General features: G+C 40.2%; 1 protein-coding gene across 1 annotated transcript in view; it reads left to right on the top strand.

Moving 5' to 3' along the window:
* The window catches only part of LOC311140694 (NLR family CARD domain-containing protein 3-like), a gene marked incomplete at its 3' end in the record, with an annotated part of 29,617 nt that extends 7,751 nt beyond the window's left edge, over nt 1-21,866 (top strand). The window contains exons 2-10 of the mRNA XM_084175877.1: nt 972-1,025; nt 5,953-6,069; nt 6,381-6,465; nt 6,595-6,823; nt 7,224-9,018; nt 9,307-9,466; nt 19,842-20,011; nt 20,841-20,887; nt 21,343-21,866. Coding sequence (XP_084032003.1) covers nt 988-1,025; nt 5,953-6,069; nt 6,381-6,465; nt 6,595-6,823; nt 7,224-9,018; nt 9,307-9,466; nt 19,842-20,011; nt 20,841-20,887; nt 21,343-21,866 — 3,165 coding nt within the window. The 5' untranslated portion in view covers nt 972-987. The remainder of the gene's footprint in view (nt 1-971; nt 1,026-5,952; nt 6,070-6,380; nt 6,466-6,594; nt 6,824-7,223; nt 9,019-9,306; nt 9,467-19,841; nt 20,012-20,840; nt 20,888-21,342) is intronic.
* Between the last annotated feature and the right edge of the window lie 499 nt (nt 21,867-22,365).

Genomic DNA, 22,365 nt, shown 5'->3' with positions numbered 1-22,365 from the left:
ATCAGTCCAATCAAAGCTACTGTAGATATAATGTGATTTGACGTCATTTTATCTGTTGGCCAATGACCTTCTTGGATGGGCACTTCTAATGTAACTCTGTGGCAGCACCCAATGGGCTTGAATTTTCTAGCTCTACCCTTAGACTTGGCGGTGACGTAGTGTCCCCATGAGTGACAGAACACTGAGCCAATCACGAAGCAATGCTCTGTATTGTCTTCTGGCTTGACCCACCACCCCAGAAAGCACTGAGCTAGGCTGCCCCACCACCACAGAAAGCACTGAGCTAGGCTGAAACACCTGCATTTTGGAGCTGCCTTACTCAAGAAAACAAAAAAGAGACCATGTTTTTTTGCGGCTTTATTAACTCAATTATATATATATTATTTTTACATTTTTTGCAAACTGATATGTGACACGTATTAATGCCAAAATAACATGCAAAACAGGAAAGGCCACCTGCCCTGAATGACGGGTCGCCACTGGCTGAGGTATAGACCTTGATCTGCTTTACACAAAAAATTACTGTTATACATTATAACCTAGCCTACTTTAAATAATAAAAAATCTCTTAATTGTTGCAAAAAACATTTCTGTATAGATCACTGATCCCCCCCAGATCAATCAAGCCCGTTTTAGCCCTTCTGTCTACATTCTCAGATACGTTTAGAAAATAACAGATTTAAAGATAATAATTGGCTGACTTTTAATGAATACAAATAAGTGTGAGACATGGCCTTGTGTTGCTGCACTGTCTATAACTACCTTAACAAACAGTGATTTATTATTATTATTGACAGTTAACATGGAGAAGAGATGTCACAATCAGATGTTCATTTGATTGCATTAAATAGCCTGACTGTTTCAATATGTCTGTTAGTAAATGTTTTGTAAGAGATAATTAATAAATGATAACAATTCACATTCAAGAATTACTGTGTTAACTACAACCAACATGTTGGATCTCTGTTTAGGGGTCAGTGGTCTAAAATGAGTCTCTCTGGGGAACATGACACCGAAGCTAAGAGGTGAGATGACAATTTTGTTTAAGAATTATTAAGAGTTTATTTCCTTAATGCTATTTCCACAATAATCAGAAATGGTTGCTTATGGGTACCTTCAATATTACTGTTCTCAGATGTTTAATTAATAGATTTTAGATGTAGATAATAATTATTATTTTTATTGCAAAACGCTATATATCCATTGTTTAGCTGACATTGAATGTTTGTATCCTGTATATTTGACTGTATTATCTGGTTGTCTCACCTAGCTATCTTAAGATGAATGCACTTACTGTAAATCGCTCTGGGTAAGAGCATCTGCTAAACAGGTGGGGCTCTGCCCTGAATGACAGGTCACCACTGCTCCAAAGCAATTACATGTTGCACAGGAACCACTGACTCGCTGCATGTTTCTATTATCAAGACACCTGCTGGTACCTCTTAACTGGTTAGGACAGCTCATGAGGTGTCCTAAATATCTGCCAACTAGGTGGGACACTTATGAATAAAGAGGCTTCATGCATAGCTTTAATTTATACCCATAAGAGTAGGACTAAAATGGCTTTATTCTCAGCACTTATACGACACATTTTCTACTCTGAGACGCTTTTTGGATATGGGCCCAGATCTCAAAACATTGTTTTAAAAAACGAATCATTTTGTTTTCCATAATAAAAAATGAATATTACTAATGTAAGCCACTGTAAAGACTGGGTTTAGTTTATTATGTGGCTCTGCTCATGTCCGCGTTCTGGAACTGTCCGCGTCCCCGTACAGAACTGTCCGCGTCCACGTACGGTTTGGCGCCAAGCATATTGTCCAGTTACGCGCAGAGTGGTCTGAGGTGATGTTGGGAAATAACGACGGAGTTTGTTACAGTGTTGAGACACCGAAGTTTATTGTTCAATTTGCTTTTTTGCTTAATGGTCAGTGACAGTATGAGTGTAGCCAGATCCTTTTCACTCGCTAGTCTTGTTTAATTGTGTGGTTCACCGGGTTCGTCATCATCCTCGAGGGACAGACGAACGACCTGCTAGCTATCCAAGCTAGTCGGTACAGCTAGCTAAGCTAGCTACTCTTTACCAGCAGCATCCTAGTTATCCTAGCTACCACTACATCATCACCGGCTGCCTGCATTTCTTGTGGACCGATGGAGCTCCCTGGTTGTTTCTTCCACCTGTTAAGTACCGTGGAGGGCTTCTCCCTCTCTCGTTGACGGATGCTGGCTACCTACCATCCCTCTGTCCGGTTCTCCTCTCTTCACTAGATGGACGGTAACTTTAGTGTTTAACCCCTCTGTGTCCAAGGACTGAACTTTTTAATATTATTTTTGGGCCGCATCAAGTGACATTTTTTACAACGTTTATTTCGGATAAAATTAGTTCATTGCATCCGCCATGGAGCCCAGTTTCATAATATTACCTTCTGTCCCTGGTTATGAAGTAATCGCGAAACAACAGGCCTTATGTTTGGGCATTTTTCACCCTACCAGCTCCTATTAGTTCTATTGAGCTCCGTGACACCGACTCGCCTTCAGAACGTTCTATTCCCAGCCCATTGTTCTGCGTCACAATGCCAGCTTCACTATTGTTATCAATGAGACCTGCCTGCATTAACCCTGTAGGTTTACCTCAGGTAACTTATTATTAACAAGGTAACGGCTACTTGGTGAGCGTTAACCCTGTAGGTTTACCTCAGGTAACTTATTATTAACAAGGTAACGGCTACTTGGTGAGCGTTAACCCTGTAGGTTTACCTCAGGTAATTTATTATTAACAAGGTTACGGCTACTTGGTGAGCGTTAACCCTGTAGGTTTACCTCAGGTAACTGATTATTAACAAGGTTACGGCTACTTGGTGAGCGTTAACCCTGTAGGTTTACCTCAGGTAACTGATTATTAACAAGGTTACGGCTACTTGGTGAGCGTTAACCCTGTAGGTTTACCTCAGGTAACTGATTATTAACAAGGTTACGGCTACTTGGTGAGCGTTAACCCTGTAGGTTTACCTCAGGTAACTTATTATTACCAAGGTTACGGATACTTGGTGAGCGTTAACCCTGTAGGTTTACCTCAGGTAACTTATTATTACCAAGGTTACAGCTACTTGGTGAGCGTTTACCCTGTAGGTTTACCTCAGGTAACTTATTATTAACAAGGTTACGGCTACTTGGTGAGCGTTAACCCTGTAGGTTTACCTCAGGTAACTTATTATTAACAAGGTTACGGATACTTGGTGAGCGTTAACCCTGTAGGTTTACCTCAGGTAACTTATTATTAACAAGGTTACAGCTACTTGGTGAGCGTTAACCCTGTAGGTTAACCTCAGGTAACTTATTATTAACAAGGTTACGGCTACTTGGTGAGCGTTAACCCTGTAGGTTTACCTCAGGTAACTTATTATTAACAAGGTTACAGCTACTTGGTGAGCGTTAACCCTGTAGGTTTACCTCAGGTAACTTATTATTAACAAGGTTACTGCTACTTGGTGAGCGCTAACCCTGTAGGTTTACCTCAGGTAACAAGGTTACGGTTACTTGGTGAGTGCGCTCAATGTTAACCTGAGTACATGTTGTGGTGAGCAACAGTCTAAGAGGTGTTGTCTGGCGCAAAGCCATCAAACATTAAACATTTTCTGGTCATGGTTAAACATATTTGTTTTAAGAAAAAAGTGTACAATCTAAACAAAACGCATGTCCCTGTCCTCTTTTTCAAGATGTGGCTGATTTAAACAGCCAGAAGACATTTTTTAAATAAGAAATAACAATTTTTCTGATGACTTGTTGTTTCTAAATGGCTGCTGGGTAATTTGATATGCAACGAAATCTTCGTTCGTAGGCATCAAATTGAGCGAATGCTGCGCAGGTTCACTGAGTTGCAAACCAAATGGGTATAATGGGGTGATTGTTGTCTAATCGGGTGGTCTAGCTAATGGATTTGTAGATCTGACGCAGTTGCTACCTCAGATTATGAGCCTAGCAAGTGTCATATAGCTCAGTTGGTACAGCATGGCGCTTGCAATGCCAGGGTTGTGGGTTCGTTTCCCACGGGGGGCCAGTATGAAAATGTATGCACTCACTAACTGTAAGTCGCTCTGGATAAGAGCGTCTGCTAAATATGTAAAATGTAAATGTAAAAAATGTCATGAATTAGTTATGTAGTACCCACATATGGCCAAAGGGAGGCGCAAGAGTGCTATAAACCCATACAGTTTTTTGCCATAAAAACCCTAAACCTAACAATCAATCAAATGTATTTATAAAGCCCTTTTTACACCAGCAGATGTCACAAAGTGCTATACAGAAACTCTTACCCTACTTATAACCTATTTTAGCCGTAACCCCTAATTCTAGGGTAGGGTAGCCTAGAACATTTTAGAAACTATTTTAGTAATAATATTATCTTAGTAAAAACAATTATAATATTAAATAGTGTTTTGATTATTTTGTTGTTATTTTATTATATGTATAATTGCAAAACAGAACATTTGATAAATAAGACACATTTGTTTTATTTTTCAAATGTGGTTTGAATTGGGTGACCTAGTAACCTCTGTGTGAAAGTCCAGCAATTGGTGTGGGGCAGGTTTGAGATTGATCTAATACACTTTATTTCTCAGCTGGCTCACCAATGTCTGTAAGTGAATTAATTACTTTTAATTGCTAAATATTCCCAATAGATTGCAGCATAAGACCACGAAGCATCAGTTATAGGCTACAAGCAGCAATATGATTGACATAAAATAGCATGCAACCAAATACTATATGTCCCATGATTTTCTAAAATTGTCACTCATTACTTTAGGTAGCTATATATCTCGTATTAGGCCTGTGATGCTTTTAAAATAGCAACTAAATAGTGACTATAGCAGGTGTTGAACCCCTGGTAAATAATCACTAGTAAGATGCTCCAACCTCAACCCTAGTATACATGCATTTTAAAATATCTAATATATCGATTAAACAACCTCGGAATAGATAAGACAAGAGTGCATCTTCCAGCCCACCAATAAATTACATCATGCAACCCTTGCGGTTAGCAAATGTACCTCAACATGCCCCTCGCTTGTGCTAGAAGGCAGAGTGCTTGCTGCTGGTTGATGAATCTGACAATGAATGTACTAGGAAAATACGTTTTTCTTGACCAGAGGTGACTAAATTAATGTTCAGGCTTATTGATAATCATTATAGTAATGAAGTATAATTTCAAAACATGAGCATAAAAACAGCTAATAATAAACATGAATCATCATTATATTATTTCACAGTAATCTGTTAAATTTTCTAGTTCATTTTACCACTTACAACCATAACATAACAATGTATAGCATAACAAACAATGAAACTGACAAAAACCAAAAGCACCATACATTTAGTTAACTATATATATATATATATATTTTAACTATTTATTTAGATGGGTGACATTATCTGCCAAAGTAACACCACTGTAGATAAAGAAGAGCTCTCCAGTAGGTGAACCAAAACATTCAAAGGCCATTTTCTCAAAATAGAGGTTACAAGTTATCATCTTTCAAAGCAGAATAACTTTCCCATCGTTCCTCAACTGTAGTGTATGATATACCTTTTTCTAGCTGAGTCTCTACTTTTATCCAAAGTTAAAAAAAAAACACCATTTCAAATGTTGCTACATTTGACTGTGTAAAACCTAGCAGTACTACTTATTTCTCTGCGAGTGAGGCAGATATGTAGCATTTTGCAAAAAAACATGATTATTTGTCTCTCTGAAATGAAACCATCAAGTGATAGATTTTAAACAAATACATGGCTGAAAACACACACCAATCTCTTTCATAATTTCTTTAAACAATAAAAGCTAATTGACCAACATTTCTGAAAATGGATATATAGCGTTTTGGAATGAAACTCTTGTTTCCCCATCTGAGCTCAGAGTAGATGAGAGATGTAATGTTTGTCTCTGTTGTGTTGAAGCCCAATCAAGCAGGAGAGACCAGCCTCCCCTGTCCCCAGCTGTGTGTCCATGAAGAGTGACGGGTCTATGGAAGCTCCTATAGAGTTTAGAGAGGGAGACTTTTCTAGTGAACAAAGGTAAGAAGAACTCATGGGTCATGGTCAGTGAGTTAAACAACACTGTCTCTAGTCATTTCTCCTCTCCCATTTTCCCATTTATTTTTGTTGTTTTAATATTCCATAGGCTAATCCTTTTTTTTCCATTTTCATAGTCCTGAAACAATATTAAACAAACACAACATTCCCTCCCTGTGTGTGTGTGTGTGTGTGTGTGTGTGTGTGTGTGTGTGTGTGTGTGTGTGTGTGTGTGTGTGTGTGTGCGTGTGTATGTGTGTGTGTGTGTGTGCACTCCCTGGATGAGGAGATGTAATCTCATGTTTTGTCCACAGAAACCAACAGGAGAGATCAGAGTCAGAGATTCTCAGTGGTCAGTCTTCCCAGAGTCATCAAACAGACCTGGCCTCCATATTCAGTGTATGTGGTCCTGTTATGTACATTTGTTTTTGTTTACCTCAAGTAAAGTTGATCTGTCAATCATTCATTCATGTGTTAATGAGAAAGCATTTCTTCTCTTGCTTAACTTATTTACTTTATTTATTTCAGTTGCTTGAAGAGAATATTATGACATTTGTGAAGAACGAGCTGAAGATGTTCAAGAGGATTCTTAGTCCAGAACTCCCAGAAGGCTTTGAGAGTCAGAAGCAGGATAAGGAAGTGGTGGATGCTGAAGATGAGAAGCAGGAGAGCATTGCCAGAGAGGGGGCTCTGAAGATCACACTGCACGTCCTGAGGAAAATGAACCAGAAGGAGCTTGCTGACACACTGGAGAAAAGTAAGAGCTGTCTGCCTCATGTTGAATGCTGTTTTATAACAAACATTTAAAAACTGTAGCTAAAGTACAGCTAAAGTAGCTGTGTAACTCAATGATATTGTAGCAGCCTTAACACAACACCTAGTGACCTCATCAAGTAGCAGCAGGGATGTGTTGTATGGATTCATTTAGAGAGAGAGAGAGAGAGAGAGAGAGAGACAACATTAATGATACCATCAATAATACCACTAATGATATAAATCAGTCACACCAGTGTGTAATGCATTATGAAAACATTTACAGATTTATACAGACAAGAGAATAAATGATTATAATTTAAACTTTATAAGACAGACTTACAATACTGTAGGCATTAAAACAGACGTAATATTAATATCCTCTGTGTTATTTCTTCATTCAGATGAGCTTGCTGTGATTTGCCAACGTGAACTCAAATCTAATCTAAAGAAGAAGTTTCAATGTGTATTTGAGGGGATCGCTAAACAAGGAAACCCAACACTTCTCAATAAGATCTACACAGAGCTCTACATCACAGAGGGTGGAACAGGAGAGGTCAATAATGAACATGAGCTGAGACAGATTGAGACAACAACCAGGAAACAAGCAAGACCAGAGACTGCAGTCAAATGTAACGACATCTTCAGACCCTTAACTGGACAAGACAAACTTATCAGAACTGTGCTGACAAAGGGAGTCGCTGGCATTGGAAAAACAGTCTCTGTGCAGAAGTTCATTCTGGACTGGGCTGAAGGAAAAGCAAATCAGGATGTCCAATTTGTATTTTCATTCCCTTTTCGGGAGCTGAATTTGATGAAAGAGGAAAAACACACTTTGATTGAATTTCTCAATCACTTCTCAATGGAAACCAAAGAATCAAGAATCTCCAACTACGACAAGTACAAAGTTCTGTTCATCTTTGATGGTCTGGATGAGTGCCGACTGCCCCTAGACTTCAAGAAGAACAAGATCTGTTGGGACGTCACAGAGTCAACCTCAGTGGATGTTCTGCTGACAAATCTCATCAAGGGAAATCTGCTTCCCTCTGCTCTCCTCTGGATAACTACCCGACCTGCAGCAGCCAATCAGATCCCTTCAGGGTGTGTTGACCAGGTGACAGAGGTACGAGGGTTCAATGACCCACAGAAGGAGGAGTACTTCAGGAAGAGATTCAGTGATGAGGACCTGGCCAGTAGAATCATCTCACACATAAAGACATCAAGGAGCCTCCACATCATGTGCCACATTCCAGTCTTCTGTTGGATTTCTGCAACAGTCCTTGAACACATGTTGAGTACAGACAAGAGGAGAGAGATGCCCAAGACTCTGACTGAGATGTACTCACACCTTGTGGAGTTTCATACCAAACAGAAGAATGAAAAGTATCTTGGGAAAGAAGAGACAGGTCCACACTGGAATAAAGAGAGCATTCTGTCACTGGGAAAACTGGCTTTTCAACAGCTTGTGAAGGGCAATCTGATTTTCTATGAAGAAGACCTGAAAGAGGCTGGCATTGATGTCAATGAAGCATCAGTGTACTCAGGATTGTGCACACAGATCTTTAAAGAGGAATGTGTGCTGTACCAGGACAAGGTGTACTGCTTCGTGCATCTGAGCATTCAGGAGTTTCTGGCTGCTGTATATGTGTTCCTCTCATTCATCAACAACAATGAGAATCTAATGGACAAACTTCAAACAAAGTCCAGTAACTTTTCTTCGCTGCTCAGACACAAGACTGAAGTTACTTTCTACAAGAATGCTGTGGATGAAGCCTTACAAAGTGAGACAGGAAACCTGGACCTGTTCCTCCGATTCCTTCTGGGCCTGTCACTTGAGTCCAATCAGAAGCACTTACGAGGTCTACTGACAAAGACAAAAAGCAGCTCACAGAGCCATGAAGAAACAGTCAAGTACATCAAGAAGAAGATCAGGGAGAATCCCTCTCCAGAGAGGTGCATCAATCTGTTCCACTGTCTGAATGAACTGAATGACCATTCTCTAGTGGAGGAGATCCAAAGCTACCTGAGATCAGGAAGTCTCTCAAAAGAAGAACTGTCACCTGCACAGTGGTCAGCTCTGGTCTTTGTGTTGCTGACTTCAGAAAAGGAGCTGGATGTGTTTGACCTGAAGAAATACTCCAGATCAGAGGAAGGTCTTCTGAGGCTGCTGCCAGTGGTCAAAGCCTCCAGAGCTGCTCTGTGAGTACATAAAATGACATTTAAGTACTAATCATCAGGAAGAAATATTCAGTTTAGAGAAATATTTTATTATATTATGTATATAATATATTATATTACATTGAAAAACTTACTGAATCAATGCATTGATGTTCATATTAGTATAACAATATGAGCATACAATTCTAGGAGACGGAAGATGAATCTATATGTTGTTTAAGAGAATAAACCAAATGCATCTGCCAATGTCCTTCTACACTACTGGTGTTAAATTAACCGTTTGTGAAATCATGATGATCTCTCTGTCAGGCTGTCAGGCTGTGGAGTCACAGAGGAAGGCTGTGCTTCTCTGGTCTCAGCTCTGAAGTCAAACCCCTCACACCTGAGAGAGCTGGACCTGAGCAACAATGACCTGAAGGATTCAGGAGTGAAGCTGCTCTCTGATGGACTGGGGAATCCCCACTGTAAACTGGAGACTCTGAGGTCAGTATTCCTGTAGTTGGTCAACAAGTGATAACTGTTCACCAGATCCACATGTGTTTACCAGGCACACATAGTCCACACCATATGTGTTTGGACAGTGAAGCTTACAGTTTTAAATTTGGTGCTATGCCCCAGCAATTTGGATTTGAGATATAATGTTAAATATTAGGCGACAGTACAGAATGTCACCTTTTATTTGATGATATTTTCATACATACCTGTGTTACTGTTTAGAAATGAAAGCACTTTATGTATCTAGTTCTTCCATTTGAAAAAGTCATAATAATTTGGACATATTCACTTATATTGTATTAAAGTAGTCATAAGTTTAGTATTTGGTCCCATATTCCTTACCCACAGTGATTACATCAAGCTTGTGTTTCTACAAACTTGTTGAATACATTTGCAGTTTGTCTTGGTTGTGTTTTGGATGATGTTTTCCCAATAGAAACTGAATGGTGAATAATGTCCTGTGTCATTTTGGAGTCACTTCACTTGTATTGTCAGTAAGAATAGAAGATGTTTCTGAACACTTCTACATTCATGTGGATGCTACCATGATTATGAATAATCATGAATGAATCGTGAATGATGATGAATGAGAAAGTTACAGAGGAACAAGGATCATACCCCCTCTGTTATTGGTAATGGTGAGAGGTTAGCATGTTTTGTTGTAGCCTCTGTAACTTTCTCACTCATTATTATTCATGATTCATTCATGATTTTTCTTAATCATGTCATCATCAGGATTCAGTTAGTAGTGTTTAGAAACATGTTATCTACTCACTTAGACAGAAAATCACGCCAGTCATCATTCACCATTCAGTTACTATTGGACAAAACATAACCCAAAACACAACCAAAACAAACTGCAAATGCAACCAACGAGATTACAACCAAATACTCAACTTTTGACTACTTTAATACACTATAAGTGAATTGGTCAGAATACGTATGACTTCTGCAAATGGGGGGACTAGATACATAAAGTGCTTTCATTTCTAAACGGTGAAACAGATATGTATTAAAATACCTTTAAATTAAAGGTGACATTATATACTGTTACCTCATATGAAACATTTGATCTCAAATCCAAAATGCTGCAGTATAGAGCCACATTTAAAATGTTAGCTTCACTGTCAAACTAGATATGGTGTGGACTGTATACTCAATACAATCTAAATCTGATACCTCACTGTCTGTCTTTTGACTGATACTGCTTTTTAAACTGCTCTGGTTAGTCTACTCAAATATTTGTAATATACATTTTTCTATCTACAAGCAATACTTCGATCATTTGTCATTGTTAATAATGATACATTCATTTATGAATATATATGTCAGGTTTCAGGACACTGATATATCTGAATATGTTGAAAAAATACACTGCCACTATTTTCACTACTAAAAAATAGCAGTGTGGTTTTAATATGATTTGACTCTTTGCAGGCTGTCAGGCTGTCTAGTCACAGAGGAAGGCTGTGCTTCTCTGGTCTCAGCTCTGATGTCAAACCCCTCACACCTGAGAGAGCTGGATCTGAGTAACAATGACCTGAAGGATTCAGGAGTGAAGCTGCTCTCTGCTGGACTGGGGAATCACCACTGTAAACTGGAGACTCTGAGGTCAGTATTCCTGTAGTTGGTTAGCAAGTGATAACTGTTCACCAGATCCACATGTGTTTACCAGGCACACATAGTCCACACCATATGTGTTTGGACAGTGAAGCTTACAGTTTTAAATTTGGTGCAATGCTCCAGCATTTTGGATTTGAGATAGAATGTTTCATATTAAGTGACAGTATATAATGTCACCTTTTATTTGAGGATATTCATACATATCTGTGTTACTGTTTAGAAATGAAAGCACTTCATGTGTCTAGTTCTCCCATCTGAAAAAGTCGTAATAATTTGGACATATTCACTTATATTGTATTAAAGTAGTCATAAGTTTAGTAATTGGTCCCATATTCCTTACCCACAGTGATTACATCAAGCTTGTGATTCTACAAACTTGTTAAATGCATTTGCAGTTTGTTTTGGTTCACACACACTGGACACACTCACACACTGGACACACACACTGGACACACACACACTGGACACACACACACACACACACACACGACACACACTAGACACACACGCACACACATTTGACACACACACACTGGACACTCACACAACCTGGACACACACACACACACACGCTGGACACACAAACAACCTGGATACACACACACACACACTGGACACACACACACGCTGGACACACACACTGTACACACACACACACTGGACACACAAACACACACACTAGGATTTATTTAGTCAAAAGTTGAGTATTTTGTACCATATTCCTTGCCTTTAGTGATTACATCAGTCGTGTGATTCTACAAACTTGTTGAATGCATTTGCAGTTTGTCTTGGTTGTGTTTTGGATGATGTTTTCCCCAATAGAAACTGAATGGTGAATAATGTCCTGTCATTTTGGAGTCACTTCACTTGTATTGTCAGTAAGAATAGAAGATGTTTCTGAACACTTCTACATTCATGTGGATGCTACCATGATTATGAATAATCATGAATGAATCGTGAATAAGGATGAATGAGAAAGTTACAGAGGAACAAGGATCATACCCCCTCTGTTATTGGTAATGGTGAGAGGTTAGCATGTTTTGTTGTAGCCTCTGTAACTTTCTCACTCATTATTATTCATGATTCATTCATGATTTTTCTTAATCAAGGCATCATCAGGATCAGTGGCGGCTCCTGAAAAAATTCTCAGGAGGGGCAATTTTTCTGATGATTTAGGTGACCTACACACATTTAAAAAAAGATATGTCCAGCAACAACATGAAGACAGGGGCAGCATATAAGTCAATACCAGAAGCATTTATTGACTGATCTCAAAAGTGTTGGCTTACCAGGGTTGGTGGAGCCCTCAGTTTCATCTTTGCCTCGCAAAGCTAACTCAAACACTCCGCAAAACTTCACACACTGGATTAGCCGGCTGAGGATGTGGCGGTTCTTGCTAATGTCGTAGTAAATATATTTGTTATAGTGAATATGGAATATGATATGTTGAGTAAAATGTTGTGCTAAGATCTATTTAGGTCAGGAGCTGGTTATAAGTTCTGTTCCTATCCAATAACAATGGACAAAAGGGTCCTATCTTGTCAGCCTTGTCAGCAGGTGGCCAAGGACAACACCCACGCCATAGGCCTCTCAGTTCTTCCAACTCACGAGTTCTTGCTCTGAGGACACACACACACACAAACACACACACACACACATCATCACTGTTAAACACACACACACACACACACACATCATCACTGTTAAACACACACACACACACACACACACACAAAAATCCCCTCTCTTAGGCTGAACATTTGAAGACAGAGAACCCGACTCAGAGCCAATGCAACAGTGACAGTAGCCTGCAGGGGACCTCGCCCAACTCATCAGGACCAATCAGAAGATCAGAACTACTAGATTGAACCTACTTCATTTATTGCATAAAATGTCTGCACACAATGTTTCGGGGCTCTCTTCAGATAATAATAATAATAATAATAATAATAATATGCCATTTAGCAGACGCTTTTATCCAAAGCGACTTACAGTCATGCGTGCATACATTTTTGTGTATGGGTGGTCCCGGGGATCGAACCCACTACCTTGGCGTTACAAGCACCATGCTCTACCAGCTGAGCTACAGAAAGTGGATACTCATGGATGCGCATTGCAATTGTAAAATGTCAACACAATTGGAGACACCACGTCCTTTTTGGAGACATGTTATTGACAGTAAACTATTGTAGATGCGACTGCTAACTAAATAAAACATTTTAGCTGGCTAGCTAATCATCTTAGCTAAATGTGGGGCAAACAATTCAGTTATTTACCGTTAATTTGAGGGATTGGGGTGAAAGAAATCGAGTTACATAGTGATACTTTACGATATACTGTATTGACAATATCGCAATATTTTAGCGCTAGTTGGCTGTACCTGCACCAAAACACCATTATTGTTCCTTCATAGCTTGTTCTCAATCTTTTCACATTGGGAGCAAATTTGTTTTCAGCACTTTTATTTCCATGACTGATCAAAACTCGTTCTCATGGCTTTCTGATCCCTCTGCAACAGACATATGGTGCGCAATAAAATCACAGTATCGAATCGCAATACGTATAGAATCATGAGACTCGCAATGCTGATGCATATATCTTATCGTGAGGTTCCTGGCAATTCCCAGCCCAAGTTCATTTGCCACAACAAATCTCTTCGCTAGCAAACGCGATGTCTTCTCCAAAACGGCAATGTTTACTTTTTTGACGTTCTATGGCATCTCCACTTTCCAAGCATATATGACCACATGTAATATTTTGGTAAGTGATGCAAATAGTGAACTATGTAGGGCCAGGATGTAAAATATATGTAGCTGCAGCAATTTCTCTTATCTGATATGGTAAGTAATGGGGCTTAATTTATAGCTCCCTAAGAGTTTGACGAACGAGTCCGTGAACGCGATTCCAGATATATTTACCTCTGAATAAACTGCCTTTATTACACCATATCCACATCCAGTAAACTTGTGATTATCAACACTAACCTCATCGTTGTGGCGGCGGACAGCTAGCCTGTATCCCTCGTCATCCAGTTGAGTGAGTGGCAATGTCTTTTTTCGTTCGTACCAATTTTTGGAAAATCCTCGGGTGTAGGACTTTCCGCCTTTAGTAGAAACCTGTTGAATTATTAAATTTGGTCTGGGAGGTCCTAATTGTTTCGTTGCCAATTTATCTTCATTTGTTCGCCGAATCGCCGACAAAAAGGAACTTCTTTCAAACAATCCACTCTTTTCTCAGTTACGTTCATGGTTACGTAACGTATGACGAAAGCGCGTAAGTGCAAGCCCACAGACACCCATTGAGATTGTATTGAAAGCTCTGAAATTTGAAAAAAATAGATTTTACATGGGAGTCTATTACAGACTTCTGGGCGATTTTCAACCTGACTGAAATCGCCCCAAAAGGGGGGGGAGCCATTTGAAGCACGACTTTAGCCTGATTCGACATTTAGTGGCAGTGTGGCACTGTGGCAGATCAGACGTATAGATTACAACACTGATAACTACTGTTGCCGTGATATAATTGATTAGAAAAAAAATCCCTTCCTTTTCCCGTTTGGCAGTGCGTCGCCCATATCGCCCTATTGAACAGGCCGCCCCTGATCAGGATTAATTTAGTAGTGTTTAGAAACATGTTATCTACTCACTTAGACAGAAAATTACTCCAGTCATCATCCATCATTCAGTTACTATTGGGCAAAACATAACCCAAAACACAACCAAAACAAACTGCAAATGCAACCAACAAGTTTACAACCAAATACTCAACTTTTGACTACTTTAATACACTATAAGTGAATTGGTCAGAATACTTATGACTTCTTCAAAAGGGGGACTAGATACATAAAGTGCTTTCATTTCTAAATGGTGAAACAGATTTGTATTAAAATACCCTCAAATAAAAAGTGACATTATATACTGTCACATCATATGAAACGCTTGATCTCAAATCCACAATGTTGGAGTATAGAGCCACATTTAAAATGTTAGCTTCACTGTCAAAATAAATCTGATATCTCACTGTCTATCATTTGACTGATACTGCTTTTTAAACTGCTCTGGTCAGTCTACTCAAATATTTGTAATATGCATTTTTCTATCTACAAGCAATACTTCGATCATTTGTCATTGTTAATAATGATACATTCATTTATGAATATATATGTCAGGTTTCAGGACACTGATATATCTGAATATGTTGAAAAAATACACTGCCACTATTTTCACTACTAAAAAATAGCAGTGTGGTTTTAATATGATTTGACTCTTTGCAGGCTGTCAGGCTGTCTAGTCACAGAGGAAGGCTGTGCTTCTCTGGTCTCAGCTCTGATGTCAAACCCCTCACACCTGAGAGAGCTGGATCTGAGTAACAATGACCTGAAGGATTCAGGAGTGAAGCTGCTCTCTGCTGGACTGGGGAATCACCACTGTAAACTGGAGACTCTGAGGTCAGTATTCCTGTAGTTGGTTAGCAAGTGATAACTGTTCACCAGATCCACATGTGTTTACCAGGCACACATAGTCCACACCATATGTGTTTGGACAGTGAAGCTTACAGTTTTAAATTTGGTGCAATGCTCCAGCATTTTGGATTTGAGATAGAATGTTTCATATTAAGTGACAGTATATAATGTCACCTTTTATTTGAGGATATTCATACATATCTGTGTTACTGTTTAGAAATGAAAGCACTTCATGTGTCTAGTTCTCCCATCTGAAAAAGTCGTAATAATTTGGACATATTCACTTATATTGTATTAAAGTAGTCATAAGTTTAGTAATTGGTCCCATATTCCTTACCCACAGTGATTACATCAAGCTTGTGATTCTACAAACTTGTTAAATGCATTTGCAGTTTGTTTTGGTTCACACACACTGGACACACTCACACACTGGACACACACACTGGACACACACACACTGGACACACACACACACACACACACACGACACACACTAGACACACACGCACACACATTTGACACACACACACTGGACACTCACACAACCTGGACACACACACGCTGGACACACAAACAACCTGGATACACACACACACACACTGGACACACACACACGCTGGACACACACACTGTACACACACACACACTGGACACACAAACACACACACTAGGATTTATTTAGTCAAAAGTTGAGTATTTTGTACCATATTCCTTGCCTTTAGTGATTACATCAGTCGTGTGATTCTACAAACTTGTTGAATGCATTTGCAGTTTGTCTTGGTTGTGTTTTGGATGATGTTTTCCCCAATAGAAACTGAATGGTGAATAATGTCCTGTCATTTTGGAGTCACTTCACTTGTATTGTCAGTAAGAATAGAAGATGTTTCTGAACACTTCTACATTCATGTGGATGCTACCATGATTATGAATAATCATGAATGAATCGTGAATAAGGATGAATGAGAAAGTTACAGAGGAACAAGGATCATACCCCCTCTGTTATTGGTAATGGTGAGAGGTTAGCATGTTTTGTTGTAGCCTCTGTAACTTTCTCACTCATTATTATTCATGATTCATTCATGATTTTTCTTAATCAAGGCATCATCAGGATCAGTGGCGGCTCCTGAAAAAATTCTCAGGAGGGGCAATTTTTCTGATGATTTAGGTGACCTACACACATTTAAAAAAAGATATGTCCAGCAACAACATGAAGACAGGGGCAGCATATAAGTCAATACCAGAAGCATTTATTGACTGATCTCAAAAGTGTTGGCTTACCAGGGTTGGTGGAGCCCTCAGTTTCATCTTTGCCTCGCAAAGCTAACTCAAACACTCCGCAAAACTTCACACACTGGATTAGCCGGCTGAGGATGTGGCGGTTCTTGCTAATGTCGTAGTAAATATATTTGTTATAGTGAATATGGAATATGATATGTTGAGTAAAATGTTGTGCTAAGATCTATTTAGGTCAGGAGCTGGTTATAAGTTCTGTTCCTATCCAATAACAATGGACAAAAGGGTCCTATCTTGTCAGCCTTGTCAGCAGGTGGCCAAGGACAACACCCACGCCATAGGCCTCTCAGTTCTTCCAACTCACGAGTTCTTGCTCTGAGGACACACACACACACAAACACACACACACACACATCATCACTGTTAAACACACACACACACACACACACATCATCACTGTTAAACACACACACACACACACACACACAAAAATCCCCTCTCTTAGGCTGAACATTTGAAGACAGAGAACCCGACTCAGAGCCAATGCAACAGTGACAGTAGCCTGCAGGGGACCTCGCCCAACTCATCAGGACCAATCAGAAGATCAGAACTACTAGATTGAACCTACTTCATTTATTGCATAAAATGTCTGCACACAATGTTTCGGGGCTCTCTTCAGATAATAATAATAATAATAATAATAATAATATGCCATTTAGCAGACGCTTTTATCCAAAGCGACTTACAGTCATGCGTGCATACATTTTTGTGTATGGGTGGTCCCGGGGATCGAACCCACTACCTTGGCGTTACAAGCACCATGCTCTACCAGCTGAGCTACAGAAAGTGGATACTCATGGATGCGCATTGCAATTGTAAAATGTCAACACAATTGGAGACACCACGTCCTTTTTGGAGACATGTTATTGACAGTAAACTATTGTAGATGCGACTGCTAACTAAATAAAACATTTTAGCTGGCTAGCTAATCATCTTAGCTAAATGTGGGGCAAACAATTCAGTTATTTACCGTTAATTTGAGGGATTGGGGTGAAAGAAATCGAGTTACATAGTGATACTTTACGATATACTGTATTGACAATATCGCAATATTTTAGCGCTAGTTGGCTGTACCTGCACCAAAACACCATTATTGTTCCTTCATAGCTTGTTCTCAATCTTTTCACATTGGGAGCAAATTTGTTTTCAGCACTTTTATTTCCATGACTGATCAAAACTCGTTCTCATGGCTTTCTGATCCCTCTGCAACAGACATATGGTGCGCAATAAAATCACAGTATCGAATCGCAATACGTATAGAATCATGAGACTCGCAATGCTGATGCATATATCTTATCGTGAGGTTCCTGGCAATTCCCAGCCCAAGTTCATTTGCCACAACAAATCTCTTCGCTAGCAAACGCGATGTCTTCTCCAAAACGGCAATGTTTACTTTTTTGACGTTCTATGGCATCTCCACTTTCCAAGCATATATGACCACATGTAATATTTTGGTAAGTGATGCAAATAGTGAACTATGTAGGGCCAGGATGTAAAATATATGTAGCTGCAGCAATTTCTCTTATCTGATATGGTAAGTAATGGGGCTTAATTTATAGCTCCCTAAGAGTTTGACGAACGAGTCCGTGAACGCGATTCCAGATATATTTACCTCTGAATAAACTGCCTTTATTACACCATATCCACATCCAGTAAACTTGTGATTATCAACACTAACCTCATCGTTGTGGCGGCGGACAGCTAGCCTGTATCCCTCGTCATCCAGTTGAGTGAGTGGCAATGTCTTTTTTCGTTCGTACCAATTTTTGGAAAATCCTCGGGTGTAGGACTTTCCGCCTTTAGTAGAAACCTGTTGAATTATTAAATTTGGTCTGGGAGGTCCTAATTGTTTCGTTGCCAATTTATCTTCATTTGTTCGCCGAATCGCCGACAAAAAGGAACTTCTTTCAAACAATCCACTCTTTTCTCAGTTACGTTCATGGTTACGTAACGTATGACGAAAGCGCGTAAGTGCAAGCCCACAGACACCCATTGAGATTGTATTGAAAGCTCTGAAATTTGAAAAAAATAGATTTTACATGGGAGTCTATTACAGACTTCTGGGCGATTTTCAACCTGACTGAAATCGCCCCAAAAGGGGGGGGAGCCATTTGAAGCACGACTTTAGCCTGATTCGACATTTAGTGGCAGTGTGGCACTGTGGCAGATCAGACGTATAGATTACAACACTGATAACTACTGTTGCCGTGATATAATTGATTAGAAAAAAAATCCCTTCCTTTTCCCGTTTGGCAGTGCGTCGCCCATATCGCCCTATTGAACAGGCCGCCCCTGATCAGGATTAATTTAGTAGTGTTTAGAAACATGTTATCTACTCACTTAGACAGAAAATTACTCCAGTCATCATCCATCATTCAGTTACTATTGGGCAAAACATAACCCAAAACACAACCAAAACAAACTGCAAATGCAACCAACAAGTTTACAACCAAATACTCAACTTTTGACTACTTTAATACACTATAAGTGAATTGGTCAGAATACTTATGACTTCTTCAAAAGGGGGACTAGATACATAAAGTGCTTTCATTTCTAAATGGTGAAACAGATTTGTATTAAAATACCCTCAAATAAAAAGTGACATTATATACTGTCACATCATATGAAACGCTTGATCTCAAATCCACAATGTTGGAGTATAGAGCCACATTTAAAATGTTAGCTTCACTGTCAAAATAAATCTGATATCTCACTGTCTATCATTTGACTGATACTGCTTTTTAAACTGCTCTGGTCAGTCTACTCAAATATTTGTAATATGCATTTTTCTATCTACAAGCAATACTTTGATAATTTGTAATTTCTAATAATGATACATTCATTTATGAATAGATATGGCAGGTTTCAGGACACTGATGTATCTTAATATGTAGAAAAAATATACTGCCACTATTTTCACCATCAAAGAATAGCAGTGTGGTTTTAATATGATTTGACTCTTTGCAGGCTGTCAGGCTGTCTAGTCACAGAGGAAGGCTGTGCTTCTCTGGTCTCAGCTCTGAAGTCAAACCCCTCACACCTGAGAGAGCTGGACCTGAGCTACAATCACCCAGGAGACTCAGGAGTCAGACTGTTCTCTGCTGGACTGGAGGATCCACACTGCAGACTGAAGAAACTCAAGTATGTAGAGGGTTTATGTCAATGTTCATATCAGACATGTTGGAGTTATCAGGCTAGTTAAGACAAACATTCTGACCACCACTTGGACTAAGTTATATAAAGACTGTGTGTGTGTGCGTGTGCGTGTGTGTGTGTGTGTCCAGTGCATGGGTCCTGTTTGTGTGTGTGTGTGTCCAGTGTGTGTGTCCAGTGTGTGTGTGTGTGTGTCCAGTGTGTGTGTGTGTGTGGGGGGGTCCAGTGTATGTGTGTGTATGTGTCCAATATATGTGTGTTTGTGTGTACAGTACACACACACACACACACACACACACACTGGACACAAACACACACACACACTGGACACACACAGACACAAACACTGGACACACACACACAAACTGGGCACACACACACACACACACTGGACACATACACACACACACACACACACACTGGACACACACAAACACACTGGACACACACACAAAAACACACAAACAAACACTGGACACACACGCACACACTGGACACACACACACACACACACACTGGACACACACACACACACACACACACACACAAAGGAAACACACACCGGGGACACACACACACTGGACCCACACACACACACACACACTCGACCCACACACACTGGACACACACACACTGGACACACACACACTGGACACACACACGGAAAAACATTCTTACCACCGCTTGTACAAAGTTATATGCTGAATGTGTGTGTGTGTGTGTGTGTGTGTGTGTGTGTGAGAGTGTGTGCGTGTGTGTGTTTGTGAGTTCAGGTGTATTCCTCAATGACTGTCTGTTCTTCTGCTTACCGCTACAGTGTGGAACATGGTGGAGAGAACACAATGAAACCTGGACTTAGAAAATGTGAGTGTTGACTGCTGTGAAGAATATGACTAAGAATAAGTCTTAATTCAAGTGAAGTCAAAGTCAAAGACCACCATCATTACTTACTTGGTCATATTAAATATGCGTGCATGAAGGTGTGTGTGTTCAGGATGTGTGTGTGTGAGTGTGTATCCGGTGTGTGTGTTTGTGTGTGTGTGTGTGTTCAGGATGTGAGTGTGAGTGTGTATCCGGTGTGTGTGTGTGTTCAGCATGTGAGTGTGAGTGTGTATCCGGTGTGTGTGTGTGTGTGTGTGTGTGTGTTCAGGGTGTGTGTGTGTTCAGGATGTGTGTGTGTGTGTGTTCTGTGTGTGTGTGAGTGTGTGTTCAGGATGTGAGTGTGAGTGTGTATCCGGTGTGTGTGTGTGTGTGTGTGTTTGTGTGTGTTCAGGATGATGATGATGATTTCTAATATTGTGTCTGGTTTCATCCCTCAGATGTCTGTGATCTCACACTGGACCTAAACACAGTAAACAGATTCCTCTCTCTGTCTGAGGAGAACAGAAAGGTGACACGTAGGAGAGAGGAGCAGCCGTATCCTGATCACCCAGAGAGATTTGAGATCTGTAGACAGGTGCTGTGTAGAGAGGGTCTGACTGGGCGCTGTTACTGGGAGGTAGAGTGGAGTGGAGGGGCTGATATAGGAGTGGCATATAAAGGAATCAGCAGGAGAGGAGTGGGTAGTGACTGTGTGATTGGATGGAATGACAAATCCTGGAGTCTGATCTGCTCTGACAACAGTTACTCTGCCTGGCACAATTATAAGTCCACTACCATAGACGTCCCCTCCTCCAGCTCCCACAGAGTAGGAGTGTATCTGGACTGGCCAGCCGGCAATCTGTCCTTCTACAGAGTCTCCTCTGACACACTGACCCACCTGAACACATTCCACTCCACATTCACTGAGCCCGTCTATCCAGGGTTTAGGGTTTATGTTGTTGACTCATCAGTGTCCCTGTAAATAATAACCATGGTAACACTGACACACACACACACTGGACACACACACACACATACACTGGACACTGTACACACACACACACACACACATACTGAACACACACACACACTGGCACACTGTACACACACACACACACACACTGAACAAACACACTGAACACACACACACACACCGGACAAACAAACACTGGACACACACACACACACACACACACACTGGACACACACACACACTGGACACACACACACACTGGACACACACACACACTGGACACACACACTGGACACACACACACACACACACACACATACATACATTGATCACACACACACTGGACACACACATCCACACACTGGACACTGGACACACACACACTCTGGACACACACACACACTACACACACACACACACACACACTCACACACACTGGACACACACACTCACACACACTGGACACACACACTCACACACACTGGACACACACACTCACACACACACA

Source organism: Coregonus lavaretus (genome assembly GCF_964263955.1).
Source record: "Coregonus lavaretus genome assembly, chromosome: 2".
NCBI classification, from domain to species: Eukaryota; Metazoa; Chordata; class Actinopteri; order Salmoniformes; family Salmonidae; genus Coregonus; species Coregonus lavaretus.
This window is presented reverse-complemented; position numbering and strand designations above follow the sequence as displayed.